At 38.5% G+C, this 17,500-nt stretch overlaps 1 protein-coding gene across 1 annotated transcript in view; it reads right to left on the bottom strand.

The window, feature by feature from the left end:
• Nucleotides 1-6,234, bottom strand: part of LOC119573732 — a 7,419-nt gene extending 1,185 nt beyond the window's left edge. Inside the window, exons 1-2 of the mRNA XM_037920836.1 lie at nucleotides 6,175-6,234; nucleotides 1,914-2,036 (exon numbers count right to left, since the gene is read on the bottom strand). Coding sequence (XP_037776764.1) covers nucleotides 1,914-2,035 — 122 coding nt within the window. The 5' untranslated portion in view covers nucleotide 2,036; nucleotides 6,175-6,234. The remainder of the gene's footprint in view (nucleotides 1-1,913; nucleotides 2,037-6,174) is intronic.
• Nucleotides 6,235-17,500: the final 11,266 nt, after the last annotated feature.

Genomic DNA, 17,500 nt, shown 5'->3' with positions numbered 1-17,500 from the left:
AGGGATAGCTGATCTTGCTAGAGAATTTGGCCGAGCTGACAAGGTTGGTCAGATATTTTGTGATACACTGCCCTTGGTTTTGATAGATCCATGAACAAGGAGATCAGTGAAATTAAAATGAAAATAGGAGTGGAAAATATCTTTAATACCTTCCTCCTTGATGTAGATGTTAATGAAAAAAAAAGGATTCAGTTTCCATGACAGCTGTATCCTTGTGTCTAAACCTCTTTGGACCAGATAATATTAAAAAACCCTGGAACTAGAATAAAGACTTTTGTCTTGCCCTAAAAGATCAAGGAAAAGAGCCAAAGCTTTTTCATCTTAAAGATGCCATGTTTGCTGTGCTATCATGTGCTACCACTGGACAGACTTCTGGGACTTTCTTGAGGAGCATGAGGACATCACAAATAAGTTAGCATGTCTAGTGAGGGATGCTCTATCTCTAGAATACATAAAGACAGCTGCAGTAGTAGCAATAATTGGAGTTCAACTAGTTACACCATTCCATGCCCTTACTATATCTAAAGGAGCAACACACAGTAAGCTGAAAGAAAGATTCAAATCTTTATATGAAGAGCTTCTTGCAAATGATGTTACTGAAGATTTCTTCCAACTAGAAAGTCTAGCATTTTCCTGTGTTCATTCTGATCTATTTAATGAAGTCAAAGATGCCTATGGAAAGAATGTGATTGGTTCAGTGAAACAAGTGGCTAACAAACACTTAATTGATTGCTTAGCTCTGACAAAGAAACTACTTCCACAGTTGGCACACGTTTTAGCTATGCAGAGAGGGAAGTATTATGGTTTGGGAATTTTCCTCAAGAATACCCAGTCTTTGATCAATGCCATGAAATTGATCAAACCCCAGTTCATAACCTGGAGATGGAGAGAAAATGTGGAGACAGACCAAAGGCTTAAAAAGAAGGCAAGTCTTGACCCTGTTGCTAGAGGTACTGTGTTGAAAGAGACCAGCAAACTAAGAACCAACATTAATAGTGACTTCAGAAAAATGGGTTCTGTTGTTAAGCAGCTGGATGAAATCAGATTTAAATGGGAGATTAGACAACAAGAGTTGCAAGCAGTTGGGCTGAGCAAGAAAGAAGCAAATAATCTCCGTATTGAGAACAGAAAGCTAAATATCCTGGAAAAGCTTAAAACACAGGGTGGACCATTCACATCAGAAGAGGAAATCAGTGCTTACTTAAGTACTACTAAGGATGATTACAAATTAAAATCTCAACGGATGCGGGATGAGGTGACATATGCAAGAGACACTTCCCTGTCACTTCCCAAATCCAGCCCAGTATTCCATATATTCTCCACAGAGGGAGGGAAACGAAGGATGCTAAGCCCAGAACAATTTGCTCAAAATCTTAAAACTTTACTTAGCAAAAAGAATCAAAGGAGCATTGTGACCTTAGGTGATTTTCAGAAGGCCTTAAATTCATGACTTTCATACGTATTTTAGTATTCGGTTACTCATAGGTGTTAGTTACCCTAGATGGTGTGCTATTGAATATTTCATCTTGCTCTAATCTATTAAACATGAATACATGTAAGCATAAATGTTCCTTTAAATTGATTAAAACAGGTATTTCTTACAAAAGAGTAAAGGCATGTTTGGAACAGGCATGATATTAATTAAAAAGAGGTATTTCTTACTAAAAAGTAAAGGTATGTTTGGAACAGGCATAATAAGTGATAGGTTGTAAAATAAAGATTTTCAATGGATTTCCAACTTATTTAGAATTATTAAAATCTAAGTAGCTGGCAGAAGCAGCAAGATAAACCATTTCCATCCATTATGTTTGTAAAATATATATTGTTTCTGGTAAAATACAAATGGTATATATCTGGTATCTCGCAGGGCACATTGTGAGCTGTATATACACACGTTATACGAATATACATACCCTGGCAGTTCTTTGTCACTGCCTTTCGGTGTCATCGGAGGCACGACACCAGTTGCCCCTTGCTCCAATGGTTGCTGCGCGTTTGGGGGGGGCGGCGGTATAGCACCCTGGGGATGATCCATTCTGAAAAAAAAAAAAAATTTTAATACAATGAAAGATAAATGATGAAGAAAATTTCTGGAGTAAAAAGAGAGATAGAGGGATTACATTAATAGAAAGGAATAGAGACAACTGGAAAAGCAGCAAGAAGGACGGGAGGAGGAAGCAACATAGAAAAAGGAGAATGGCGGGGAAAAGAGAGAGTGAGAGAGAGAGGGGAAGAGAGATGATCGAGAAGTGATAGAGAGAGAGGAGGGGGGGGGAGAGTTAAGGATATAAATATAAACTGTCAAAGGCAGAGAGGCAGAGGAAGGCAGACAAAAAAGCGCACACACACACGGCTTATTATCATTATTACAATTAACTTCAATATCACAACCTACAGTAGGGTTATTTATTTAGAGTCTGACAATAAACTAAAAGGGACAAAATTGTCGCCTTAGGAGTACAAAAAACACTCTGCATCTAAAAAATTCATAGATTTTTCCTATCACTTTCTTTAGAAACATAACAAATACAACTAAGGCAATTATCTCTCATCTTATAAGCATTTGTGCAAAAATATCCCCTGAAAAGCATAATAATTTACTGAGGAAAAAGATTTGTTTGATAAACAATATTTTCTAGCATTTATAAGTCAACAAGACAAACAACCTCCACACTCTTCATTATCTGTAATATTTCTTAAGTATTACTATTTGTTCATTTATTTGAGTATATATAATAGACCTACATTAAAATAAGTACACATATGGAGAGCATACTTTTCAGACTTACATGGTATTCACCAATACATTATATAATGATAATAGATAGACATAATCTTTAGTTTTCTTTTACCTACCTAGACCATCTCACAATCCACACACAGGGCAATGAAGTGACTGATTCACGCAGATAGGTTACACTTGGTGCAGTGGATAAATGTTACAACTGGTCATAGGTGTCTAGTCCACCCTTTGTTAAAATGAATAAATCAACCCCACTCAGATCCATGTGCTGTCACCAACCTACAGGAATTAAATTACGGGACAATAAAATCCAACTGTGAATCAGGTCAACCAACTGACAGGTCAATACTGGAGAACGTCCCAGTTTGAATTTGGAAATGTGTGGGAGTGTTACTGTTCAGTAAAACTGCATCTACTCTTAAGAACAAGGACTCCAAGGCCCTTCCTCGAGGGTTGCACAAAGTGTCTCCGCAGAGGTAGATCTTCCAAATTATACGTTGAGATTATGTGGAGGAGGGGGAGGGGGTGCAGGAAGGAGGGAGTGCGAGAAAGTGGGCTTGCGGAAGAATGGAGTGAGCATAAGAAAGGAAAGAGGGGGGTATAGGGGAGTGGGAGGGAAGAAAGGAAGGGGCAGAAGAATTCGGGGGAAAGGGGGTGGAAGTGAAAATGGGTTTATTACAATGGCAGGTATTACAAGATGTATAAGCTGGAGTGTGTATGAGTGTGGGGCTCCTGGGAGGGTGGCGTTGTGTGAAAGTGTTGTTTATATTGTGTTCATAAAGTGTGTATTTTTTCTTATATACATTTCAAATAATACTAAAAATATTTTTTGTCTGTTTCATATTGACCTTGTTTCGTCAGTTAAGGCCTGTGTTTATTTATTTTACAATGATTTCATTTCACACTTCGCGCGCGTAAACTAAGGAATGGCCACTTTGACAGCCGGTCAGTTTCAAGTATGACTAACCGGTGTCAAGACTGTGACAGTGGCTGTGGTGCGTAAAAAAAAAAAAAAAAAAAAAAAAAAAAAAAAAAAAAAAAAAAATCAGATGAATATCCCCGAGTCTAACAAACGTTTCCACGAATTCCTCCTTGCCGTAGCTCCAGGGATCAAAAAAAAAATTCAGAGCCACTCATCCTGCAGGACGAGCAGTTGCTAAATTCTACTCGTCCTGCATGTTATGCTACTGGTGCTGCATTTCATACATGTTTATAAGATAAAGCTGCAGCCTAAATTGCCTGGTACTTACATTAATACTGTACTTTTTACGTACTTGCCTTTTACATGATAAAAGTGACCAAAAAAACAAAAATTTTTTTTTTTTGTTAAACCCCTTAAAAAGGAATTGGCCATCCGCTCCCATGGGATAGACTACCCCTCTTCCTCTGATGAGACTAAAAAAAACCACCTTTTTCTTTTTTGGGGCCGGGAAAAGTTGTTTTGCCCCCGGGGTGCCCCTTTGTCCCCTTTGGGCCATGTCCATCCACTTTTTTTAAAAGGCTGGTCTCCACTTCAAAAGGGTTTGGTCACCCACTTTAAATGGTTTGGTCACCCCTTTCCCTAAAGGGGGCGGTCACCCACTTCTAATGGCTGTCATTCCACTTCTAAATGGTTTGGTCTCCCCCTCCTAATGGTGGTCACCCCCTTTCCCTGATGGCGGGTCACCCCCTTCCCTGATGGCGGGTCATCCATTTCTGAAGGGCTGGTCACCCACTCCAAAGGGCTGGTCATCCACTTCTTTTTTCGGGCCCTCCACTCCTAAATGGTTTGTCATCCATTTCCCTTAAATGGCGGGCCCCCCCCCCCACCCCATTCGGGAAGGGCGGGTCTCCCCCTTCTAAAGGGCGGGTTTTGGGCTAAAGTCCCCAAAAGATTCTCCCTTGTGATGAAAATGATTTTTGAAACTGCAGGGGGTTCTCTTGTGTGTTGCTCATTTCCCGTTTTGCTAAAGCCTGGGTTCACATTCGGCTGGGGCTTGGTGTTAATGTAAGATTGCGGCAAAAATTTTTTATTTTGGGCCAAAGGATGCTCGGTTTTTTCGGGCTATTCAGAAATTTCTGATACCCTTTTTTTGCCATTTTTAAATCTCTTGTTAGGTTTTGGTCATATACAATTTTAAAATCCAACCACTTTTCTTCGCTGCTTCCTTTTCTGCTCTGTTAAAACCCTGTTTGGGAAAAAGGGGTTTCCCTTTAAAAATATTTAAAACATCGCACCCTTTTTTTTGACAGTTGCAACGACAATATTTACTTCGTTTAAAAACCCCAGTTTTAAATTTTTTTAAATTTTTAAATTTTTTTTAATTTAAAATTTATTTATCGATTTGTTTAAAGAGCTTTTTAAAAACTCGAAAAAACAGCGGGAAGAAAAAAAAATCTAAAAATATCGCATTGAGCCCTAAACTTCTTTTTTAAAACTTGACGCGGAAATTTGGGCATGAGTCGAAGCAACCGTCGCGTTTTTATAGTCCCCTTTTTTAATTCTTCTTTTAACGGTGGTTCATGTTTTCCCCGGGCCTTGGTCACAGCATGATCTTAATTCCCAAATTCTACTCGAAAATAACGTGCAGAGGGTTTGGAAAATTTTCGATCCCTGAGCTCCCCTGTCCCCTCCATACAAAGGGTATGTAAAATGTTTTGGGTTGGGAAGGTTTTTTTGGTTTTTTTACGGCCCCCAAACTAGCAATTTGGGGCGAGGAAAAGGGGGGCCCGGGGGTCTTTTTGGGGAAACACGGCGATTTGGGGGGGGGGGGGGCCGGCGGTCATGTAAATCGTACGTTTGTTTGCTTGTTTGTTCGCCGACCCGATCTACTGCGAATTTTTTTTTGGTTGGTTTTTAAATTTTCCACGTCATGGAAACTTTATTATTACCGTTTATTAGCGATCTCCTCGATATTCACCCCCCCCCCCCAAAAAAAAAAAAAAAAAAAAAAAAAAAAAAAAAAAAAAAAAAAACGTCCCCCAGGGGCCCCCTGGTTCGGGTTTCGGGACTTTGTCTCTCCGGGGGTCCCGATCCTTTTATATTTTTTACTTTGAAAACAATCCCAGGAAAAAAATCTATTCCAATTTTCAAACCCGGGATTCTTTTAAACGGGTACTTTCTCCTCATTTTTCCATTCTTCTTCCCCTCTTTCCCTTCACTTTCTCTCTTTTTTTTTTTCACTTTTTTTTTACCCTCCGTTTTAAATGAGTCTGTTCTCGCTCTTTCTCCCCCCCTCTCTTTTCCCTTTTTTTTAATTTGGGCCCACAATTTAAAAGCCCCCCGAGCGCCTTTCATCAACGTATAAACCCCCTCAGGGTTTTTTTTCCCCTTTTCTAAAAACCAAAAAAAAAGACTTAGCATAAATCTTTGGGCTACGTTTTTAAAACCACTCCCTGGGAAATGAAAAAAAAAAAAACCCCAAAACAAACGCCGTAAAAATAAAAAACCCCTCGCGTAGTGCGTGTTGCTTCGTCGGTGTCGCGCGGCCAAAGAACTTGCGAGTCGGGAGGAGGAGGCTAATCGTACCGACATTCAGTTATTTTCAAGCGCACGTTTATAAGGTAAATTTTTAAAATGACCCCTTTTAAACTGATCGATATTAATTATTATTACCCAAATTTTATTAATATGAAATTTATGATTTTTAATATATGTGTGTATTTTAATGTCGTTTTTTTAAAAAAAACGGAGGGGGGGGATTGCGAAAAAAAAATTTGGCCGTTTCTGTTTTAAATTTTTTTCATAATCTTTTACCTGTTTTTATTTACTTAGTACCGTAGTTTTTTGGTTTTTTTTTTTACCCTTTAAATATAAACGGGGAGAGCCGTTTTTGTATTTTCGTCTCTTTTAAAAAACTGGGCCCTTTTTCTTAAACAAGCAAAAAATTCTTTCCCAAGGCCTACCTTTTTTCTTTGGGCATTTTTTTTTTTTTTTTTCCCCCAGTTTTTATATTTTCCAAGGGGAAATGCTTTAAAATTTATTTTTAGATCTTTTCTACACCAAAACCCAAATAAAAAAACTTTTAAAACAAATACAAATTTTTTTTGTTGACACTGGAAACCAAACTTTTTTCCCTCTAAAACAAGCTTTTTTTCGGGGAAAGGAATCTCGACCCATCAAAGAGGGAAAGATAAATGGAAACTTCCCCCTTTTCCGCTTGCGGGCTGTGGCCGTCAATGACTGTATGGGGGTCCAGGAAAGGGGGCGAGAAATTTTTTAAATGATGGGCTTTGTTTTTTTTTTGGGGGGTTTTAATTTTCTTTTTTTTAATTCTTTATTATTTTTTTTTTTTTTTCCATTTTCTTTTAAATCCATCTGAAATTGGAGAAAATTAAATGATGTCTGGGGCTAAAATAGTATTTTTTTTTTTTCTTTCTTTCTTTTAATCATTTCATTTAAAACTGGCTCCCCTTTTTTTTTTAATGGCAGGTTTTAAAATTTTGGTTTTTTTTTTAAAAAAAAAAAATCTTCTTTTGGGAAAAGAGGGAAAAACACCCGGCCCTTCTGAGAGGAATGCACCTTTCCCTGGGTTGACCCTCTTATATCTTTTTACTTGTGGGGGGGTTTGTATATTATACCCGGGGGGGCGCCAGGTCAGGCGGGGAAAAGCTTTTTGGTCGGGGGCCCGCGTCGGGGATGGTTTCCTGGTCGTAAGAAAAACAGCTATACGGTAAGGGGGCTTTTTTTAAACCTTTTTTCTCTGAAATTTGATGGGGTGATGTGCTCTCCTTTTGCTTTTTTTTTTTTTTTTTTTTTTTATCCCCTTTGAATTTTTTAACTCGCATTTTTGTTGTTCTTGTTTTAAATTCTTGTCGCTTTTTGTGTTTAAATTTGTATTTTACCTGTTTTTTTCAACCTTTTTTTTTTTTTTTTTTTTTTTGAAAAAAAATGAATTGAATTTTTTAGCCCCCCATCTGCACCCCCCTCCAGTTTGTCAAATTTAACCCTTTAGAAGTTTTTTGGAAACCCCCAAAGTATGCCTCCCTGCTCTGCCTTTTTTTAAAATTTTAAAAAGAAGGGGGAAAATTTAGGGAAAAAACACCCCCCCCCCCCCGGTTTTAATTTTTTGGCATATAATTATTGGATTTTTTTAAACTGAAACGAGTTCAAACCCCTTAAATCTTTTTTTCATCGCTTCGGGTCGAGGGCGAAACCCCCATCTCGTCCCGAAACCACGCTAACCAGTTTTGGGCCCCCTTTTGAGCCTTGTAACTTCAAATACACTTACACTTCTTCCTATCGTTTAAATTCACCCCCTTAAAACTTCCCTTTCCCTTTAAGAACCATAATCCTCGGTTCCGGGGCCAAATTTAAAACCAGGTGGTGGCTTTAGCCCTTGTACCGGATCGACGGTCAATCTTGCTTGCATACGCTACTTTTCCCAACGATTTCCTCGTTTTTTGTATACTGTCAATAATGCGCGCAAAATTAAGGCGGGCCATTTTTATGTACTTTTAAGCTCCTGTGCTCGGCTGTAATATTTTAAAATGAATGTCTTTTTTTTCCTTTGAAAAGGGGCCATATTTGTAGGTATTTCTTTTTATTTTATCAGCAAAACGAGAAGGATGTATAAAAAAGGAAGAAAAGAGGGAGGAAGAAGAGAGAATAGAGCGTCTTGGGGGGGGGGGGGGGGGGGGGGGGTTGCTCTGATCGTAGATTGATAATGCTCCAAAAAATAAAGAGGAAAAAATGAGAAGAAAAAAAAAAAAAAAAAAAAAAAAAAAATCAGGACCCCTAGAAAAAAAAAGGGACGAGATATTTTTTTTTTCTTTTCTTTTTGGGGGGTGGGGCTCTGATCGAAATTTAAAAATGCTCCTGACAAAAAAAAAAAAAAATCTTCGGAGCTGCAGGCCCCCCCCCCCAAAAAAAAGCTAAAATTTAATTCCGGGGAGATAGAAAAGAAAGGAGGAGAGCCCAGAGACAATAGAGAGACAGGGTGGGGAAAACAGGGGAGAGAGGGGAACAGAAAAGGGGAGAGCCGGGGAAGAAGAGAGAGAGAAAAGAAAGAGAGAGAAAAGAAGAGAGAGGATTTTAAAAAAGACAAAAAAAATTGAAACTATAAAAATTAGATCCAAACCTTTTTTCCTTTCTTTTAAAAAAAATTCAAACCTCTGTGCATTTGAGAGAGAGAAAAAAAAATTATAACAATGGGCAATAACCCAACAGGGACGCCAAGTTTTTCAAAGCTGATTTTAAAAATTGGACAATCAAAAATGAGAGGGGAAAATAGAGAAAGAGAGAGAGAAAAAAGAGAGAGGATAGAGAGAAGGGGAAGAGAGAGAGAAAAAAAACCCCTGAAAAAATCGATTTCCATTTGGATTTTTTAAAGTGTCCCTTTAGGGGAAGAGGGGGTTTATCCCTAACTCCCCCCCGGGTTCTGGCCGGGTTTTTGTGGGGTGTTTTAAGGCCCTTTGGGAAATGTTTTTAAAATTTTAAACCAAGACACCACCAAACCTCGCACACCCTCGCCCTCCCCTTAAATTAGAAACAGAAAAACGCCAATTTTAAAGGGTGAATTAAAAAAATACCCATTACTTTTCCCCACCGGGGCAGTTGGGATAGGGTCACCCGCCCCCTTCCCATCCTCGATTCTAAAAAAAAAAATCTATCTATCTTTTCTTCTTTTCATCTATCTATCTATTTTAGTAAATAAAAAAGTATGTATTTATTTTTTTATATATATAAAAATACATATATACACCAACCCCCACAAAATATAATAAATTTATCCCACTATAAATAAAATATATAGATAAAAATTTCCCCCCCTTTTCTCCCCCTCTCCCCCTTTTTCTCCCCACCCCCTCCTCTCCCCCCCCTCTCTCCTCTCCTCTCTCCTCTTCCCCTCTCCCCCCCTCTTCCCCCCTCCTTCTCTTCCCCCCCTCCCCCATCCCCCCTTTTCCCCCTTCTCTCTTTCTCTCTCTCTCTTTTCTCCCCGTCTCTTTCCCCCCCACACACACACCCCCTTACAGACACACACGTAAAAGTATAGATATTTTGTATATTTATTAATATTTATATATATATTTTTATAATTATTTTTTTTAATAAAATACCCAAAAACACCACACACACCCCCACACACACCCAAAACACGAACACACCCCCCCAACACATATATATTATAAAATATATATATATTATATATATTATATATAAAATTAATATTATTATGTGTGTGTGTTTGTGGTGTGTTGTTGTATTATATATTTTATATAAAATTATAATATTAAATTTATTATTGTGTGTGTGTGTGTGTTGTGGGGTGTTTATATTTTTAATATATTTTATATATATATTAATTTATATTAAAAATATATTACTATTTTTATATATATTTTATACTATTTTCTACATATATATTATTTTATATTTTTAAATATTTATATCTATAATTTATTTTATAAAAAATAAATCCCTATATTTTTATTCCAATAATAATATATATTTTTATAATATATTATATATATTATATTTACAAAATTCTATTATATATAATAATAAATATAGACCATTACTTTAAAATTTCCCTTATATTAATGTAATATATATATATAATATATATATTTAACCCCACATATTATTTGAGTGTAAAGGTGTGGGTTGTTTGTTTGGTGGGGCGTGTGGGGTGCGTGTGTGTGCGTTTTGTGTGCGTGGGGTGTGCGTTGTTTTGCGTGTGTGTGTGTGGTGTGTGTGTGTGTGTGTGTGTTGTGGTGTGTGTGTGTTTTGGTGTGCGTGTGTGTGGGGTTTGTGTGGGGGTGTATGTGTGGGGTGTATCATGCGTCCCGGCGCAAATTTATGCGTGTGTGGGTGTGTAAAAAATATAAAACACACCGCACACACACACCACCACAAAATTAATTTTTATATATATTATATAATAATATATATATTATATATATATAGATAGAAAATGGGATAGATAGATAGATAAAATGGATAGTGATAGATAATGGGATAGATAAAAAACAATAGTAAATAATAGATGATGATGATAATATACTTTTCTTTTAATTAGAATAAAAAATTTAAAATTTATAGTTTCCACCCTCTCACTCTTTCCTCTTTTTTCTTTTCTCGCTCTTTTTTTCTCTTCTGTCTCGGGGTCTCGTCTCTCCCCTTCTCTCTCTCTCTCCTCTTCTCTTTTTTGCCTCTCTCCCCTCCCCTCCCCTTTTCTCTCGTACTCCCCTCTCCCCTTCTCTCTCTCTGTCTCTCCCCCTGTTTTTCCCCTCTTTTCCTCTCTCCCCTCTCTCTTTTTCTCTCTCTCTCCCCCCTCCCCTCTCCCTTTTTTTCCCCCTTCTGTCTTTTTGTCCCCTCTGTTTTCCCTCTCCCCTCTCTGCTCTCTCTGGGGAAATCTCTTTTCCCCATTTTCTTCCTCTGCCCTTTTCTCTCTCCCCCCAAAAACCTCTCTCTCCTCTCCCCCTCCCTCCCTTTTCCTCTCCCCCTTCTCTCCCCCCCCTTCTCTTTTCCCCCTCTCTCCCTTTCTCTCCTCTCTCTCCCCCCCCCTCTCTCCCCCCTCTTCCCCCCTTCTCTCCCCTCTCCCCTCTCTTTTCCCTCACACACAAAACCCATACACACATACAACACAACCCACATACACACACACACACACACACACAAAACACAAAACACACACACACCCATATTATATTATAAATATATATATATATAAAATATTTATATATTTTAAATATTTTATATATAAAATTGTACATGTAATTTTTATAGGTAATAATAAATATAAAAATATTATATATATAAATATTAATATATAGATATAGATAAATGATGTGATAGATAAAAAGGAAATGTTATATATACAATATAAATATATTTTTATATATATTATATAATAATTTATATATATATATAATTTTTGGGCATTTTTATGTGTGGTGTTTGTGTGTGTGTTTGTGTTGTGTGTGTGTGTGTGTGTGTGGGGTTGTGTGTTTTGTGTGTGTGTGTGTGTGTGGTTTTGTGTCCTTTCCCCATTCCCGCAGAAAAATAGGCCTCCCCTCATTTTTACTGAGGGGTTTTTTACATGGTAGTCCCAAACCTTTGCCTGATTGGTCCCCTTCCTAATAAACCCGGGGTTTTGGGTGCCCGGGTTTGATTTTCCCCCTACGACACCTGTGTTTGTTTCTAAAGGGCGAAAATTTCGTTTTCCCCCGGGCTCGGGCCATCAAAAACGTAAAATTTTTTTTTAAGGGACTCCCGCGGGGGGGAATTAAACTCGGCCCAAGACCTCTCAGGGCGATATTTTGTCCCCTCCCTTTAGATGGGGTTTGGGGCCCGCTGTCGGCGCGGGTGAGTTGAAACTCCCCGGGCCCCGGGGCTTGAAGGGGGCCCCACGGGGGTCGGAGTCCATTTGCACTACCCAACGGGACTAGGGTTGGAAATTTTCATTGGGCATCACCAACAACACACACACAAACACACCACCCCCACACACACACACCCACACACCCCCAAAGCACACCTCCCACAGATCCATGCGCACAAATTCTTCTCTTTTCCTCTCTTCTTTCATTGTCCCTCCTGCCCTCCTTTTTCTCTCTTTCCCCCTCCTTCTTTTCTTTTTCCCTCCCTCTTCCCCCTCTTTTCCCCCCCTCCATCCCTCTTTCTTTTTCCCCCCCTCCCCTTTTTTTTCCCCCCTCTTTTTTTTCTCCCCTCTCTTTCTCTCCTCCCCCTTTTTCCCCTCCCCCTCCTCTCCCCCTTTTTCTTTTCTGCCCCGCCCCCCGGCTCCCCCTAAAACCCCCTTTTTTTCTCTCTCGCCCCATTTTCACCTCTCGGTCTCTCTCTCTCCCCTTTTCTCTCATCTTTTCTCTCCCCCCTCCCCGGTCTCTCTCTCCCCCTTTTTCTCCCCCTCCCTTCTCTCTTCCCCCTCTCTTTTCCCCTTCTCTCCTCCCCCTCCCCTTTTCCCTCTCTCTCCCCTTTTTTTCCCTCCTTTTTCACCCCCTTTTCCCCTCTCCCCCTCCTTCCTCTCTCTCTTTTCTTTTCCCCCTCTCCCCCTTTTTCCCCTTCTCTCTTTTCTTTTTTATGTGGGGTATATGTGTGTGGTGTGTGTTTTTTGTTTTTTCGTGTGGGGAGTATGTTTTTTTGTTGTATGAGTTGTGTGTGGGGTGTGTGGGGTTTGTGTGGGTTTGTGTGTGTGGTTTTTTGGGTTTTTGTGTGGGGTGTTGTGTTTTGGGGTGTGTGTGTGTGGGGTGTGTGGTGTGCACGTGTGGTTTGAGTGGGTGTGTGTGTGGGGTGTGTTTGTGTGTGTTTGTGTGTTTTGTATGTGTGGTTTTGTTTTGGGGTGTAAATAAAAGCACGAAGGGCACACACATCACACATAAACACACCCCACATCCAAAACCAAAAACCCATAACCCACACACACACACCAAAACACACCACACACCACACCACATAACACCCACACCCCCACACACAAACACACACACACACACACACACACCCCGCACATATATGTGTATATATATAAAATTTTTAAATATATTTTATTTATTATATATATTTATATATGCAAAATTTTATATATTAGATTATACTAAAAATTTATAGGCTTTTTCCCCTTTTCTCTCCCCTCTCCCCCTCTCCTCTCCCCTCCCCCTCTCTCTCCCCCTCCCCCCCCCATTTTTCTCTCTCTCTCTCTCACAAAACACAAAAACACACACAAAAAACCCCAAAACCACACACCCCCACACACACAAAGAAAACACACACAATGCAAAAACCAACAAAACCTAAACAAAAACACATTCCCCTTCTCTCTTTCCCCTTTTCCTTCCCAGTTCCCCCCTTCTTTTCCCCCCTTTTCTCCTCTCCCCTCTCTCCTCTCTCTCGTCTTTCCCCCTTTCTGTCTGTATCTCTCTGTCTCTCCCCTTTTTACCCTCTATTTCTTCTCCCCTTCTTTCTCTTTCCCCCCCCTCTTTCCTCTCTGTCTCCGACACTTTCCCCCCTCTCTCTCCTCTCCCCTTCCCCTCTTTTTCCCTCGCCACAAACACACAACCCCACCCCCATTCTCTCTCTCTCTCCCCCTCTCTTTTTCTCTACCCCCCTTCATTCTCTCCCTCCCCTTTTTCTCTCTTTCTCTCTCTCTCCCCTTCTCTCCCCCGTTTCGCTCTCTTTTTCCCCTCTCTGCCCTGTCTCTTTTGTATCCCCCTCTCCCCCTCTTTTTTTCTCTCCCCTTCTTTCTTTTTCCCTCCCCCCCCCCCCCTCTCTCCCCCTCTTCTTCTCTCTCTCCCCCTCTCTCTCTCGTCTCTCCCTCTGCACACCAAGACAAAAAAACACCCCCACACCACAACACACACCCACACACACAAACACACACAACACACAACAGCCACACCACACAAAAACCACACACACACACGACACACCCCCCACACCACACACACACCCCAAAAAGGCCCACATACACACATAGTCTGCGAAAAAATTCTTGCTTTTTCCTCTCTTTTTTCACCGGAAACACCGGCACTTTTCCGGGGAAAGGGAAATTTGGGGACCCTACCACTACCCCACCCAAGAGCATCACAACAAAAACTAAAAAAAATTAAGTACAGGCTTAAACCCACGGGGGGCTCAAACTAAACATACCGAAAAAAAAGAAAGATAAATTATGAAACATCCTCCATACATACAACAAAATACATATATATTATATATATATAAAATATATATATATATATAAAATTATATATATATAAAAATTTATATATAAGCACCTTTTTTTTCATATTTTGTTTATACATTAAGGGGGACCTTTTTATACTTTTTTCTTGTAAAAAAAAATGCAAAACCTTTGCCCTCTAAAGAGCAAAAATCTATTCCGCTATGGGTTAAATTTAAACCATATCACTACTTCTTAAGTAAAGGAAACCCGACAGAGAAAACGGTAACATATCGGGGAGGGAACGATCCTACGAAACGTGAAAAAACATGAACAAAGGGGAAGGAGAAAGGGCAAAAAACGTGGGAAAAGGCGATCTTTATGAAAATAAAGGGAGAAAATTTTTTATTGCGTAAGACTGCGACGGGGTGCTGTGTAGGGGTTATTTTAATCTTTATTTTCATTTTTCCGCGGAGAAACCCCAGGTCACCGAATGCTGAGACCAGGTCAGGGTCAGGAGGATGAAAGAGGGCAGGCATTGGGAGAGAAGGGGATAAAAATTACAAAAAAATGGGCAACTTTTGGGGCGTTAAAGTATAATTACTCCCCGTAATAAACGGCTTTAAGGGGGAAAATTTTTAAAGCAAACGGGCAGCCCCCTCCTGAAAGGCAAAAAGGGGGCGGGGCGAAACCCCCAGTCAGCTCGCGTAAACCCTTGCTCAAAAAGGGAAAAATTTTTTTCCGTTCCCCCCCATGCTTTTGGGGTTTCATTTTTAAAGGGCATATAAAATTTTGGCAGATTTTTATCAAAATTGAAGTACATTTAAAATTGTCTTGAATTTCATGGGCATCGCCTCGGGGTGTAAGTTTTTTCGGAAGATTTACAAACAAATAAAACTCCCCCTCTCGACAAGTTTCGGAGACTCTTCACAAAAAAGAAAAGGGCGAAAAGGCGGTGATTCGGGTTTGCGTTTCCCCCCCTCCCCCTTCCTACAGCTGAGAAACTTCAACACTCCCCGCCGCCTTGTAACCCTCCCCCGCTGCCCCCCCACCGCTTGTGTGATATAATCCTGTATTTTAAGGGTCTGGGTTTATTTCATTTTTTGTTTTTTTTATTTATTTAATTTTGTTTTTTAATTTAAAGGTATTGACGTGGTTTCGGCTCATTAGACTTTCATATTGGGGAAAAGGTCAAATGTGATCCGACCCCCCTTAATTCTAGCGAACCCGACATAAATTCCCTGACTTTTTAAACTGTCAAATTTCTGGCAGTCCAAACTTCGATTTATATGAGCGGGAAATGGTACTGTTTTATAAACCTTAAGATGCTTAATTTTTCTAAAGATTTTACATATATTTACATAATTAAAACACATAAAAATTTTAAATCATATACAATTTACATATATAAATATACATAAATTTTCTTAAAATGTATATATATTAGGGGAAAATACATATTTAATTTTTTATTTATATATAAAATATGTTTATATTTTATTATAAAAAATTAAAATATTTTATATTATATATAGATATTAAATTGCATCTTTTTCTTCAAAGTTTTATATATATATATATATATATATAAATAGAAATTTATATATAAAGTTTATTAAAATATATTCATAATAATTTCCCCCTAATGTAATATATAATATATATATATATTTTAAAATAATATAACATATGACAATTATTTTGGGCATATGTTATATTTTAAAATGTAATTAAAATATATTTTTTAAAATATATATATTTTTAAAATATATTAAAATATTAATTATTTTATATATATATCATATGCTACAAATTATATATTAAATTATATATATATATATATAATATAATAAAATTTTATGCCCTGTTATAAAATATATTTTATATATATAAAATATATTATATATATATATTTATAAATAAAATCCCAAGATATAATATTATTATTTATAAAATATTTTATTTTATTTTTATATATGCACACAAAACACCAAAACAAAACCCCAAACACACACACACACACCCACAACAAAACCCCCAACCAAACCCAAAACACACACAAAAACACACCACCCCACACTATATGAAGCGGAAAAACTTTTTCAAAGGGTCACTCAAGTTATGAAAAGCTCCCGGCGTTTCCGAATTGATATTTTGAATGGGTAAATGTGCCCGGATCACTGGCTGGCATTGCCCAGCATCTGAAGCAGCGATCTAAGTCAAATATATTGACTTTAATTCATTAAAAAAATAATCGATTCAAATAAACCCCCCACCTTGTTATGTATGAAAGTAGCAAGTCAAGTTCAAAGTAAATAAAAGGAAAATTTTAGATTTTTTCACACACAAAAAATTTTAGTACATGAGAGTTTAGATTTGGCTTCAGTATAGTTTTAGATTTTTCGCGTTTCTCTGAGGTTTCAAGAAGCTCACTTGGGCATTTCCTTATTATTTTACACATTAAGATATTTCCCCTTCCTTTTTAAAAATTTTTCTCCCAAAGGGGTTTGCTAAATGACGCCCTTTTTACTAAGTCGGCCCGTACTGTTTACGGAAATTATTTGTGTCGAAATATCTGTGAGGGGGGAAATACCGGGGGTCAGTTTAAATGGGGTTTCCCCTATGGCAATCCCCCGAAAATTTTTCCCACTAGAAAATAAGTCCCCCTATATTAAATCACTTTGGGGGTCGAGGATTCTTTTTTGGGTGTTTTTTCCCCGTTATTGGGGGGCCCCCCTTTAATGGTTTCCCTATTTTTCCCAAATTTTTTCCCCACCTTTTTTGTTGTTCGTTTAGGGGGTTCTTGTTTGGGTTTTCCGCGGTTTTTTGTTTTCCTCAAGCTGGTTACCATACAAATTCTACGGATTTCCCAACCCGGGTTTATTTAAGGGCCTTCCTTTTGCATAACAGGGGCAAAAAAAATTTTTCCCAAAAAAACCCCCCTCCAAAAAAGAAAGCTACAAAATGAAAAGGGGCGAAGCGCACAAAAATAAATTTTTCACACATTTTGCCGATGAATGGTGCCCGAATCTCAACTGAAAAAAAACCCTTTTAAAACAGGGCCCGGCATTAATTCATGCAATTTTCGCACGATTTTTGCCCCCTGAAAACATAATCACTGGTTAACTTATAAACATCGAATTTGGGGGCCCCCCGT

This window comes from Penaeus monodon, chromosome 6, assembly GCF_015228065.2.
Source record: "Penaeus monodon isolate SGIC_2016 chromosome 6, NSTDA_Pmon_1, whole genome shotgun sequence".
Classification (NCBI taxonomy): domain Eukaryota; kingdom Metazoa; phylum Arthropoda; class Malacostraca; order Decapoda; family Penaeidae; genus Penaeus; species Penaeus monodon.
The sequence above is the reverse complement of the archived record's forward strand: the minus strand, read 5'-3'. Positions and strand labels throughout refer to the sequence as shown.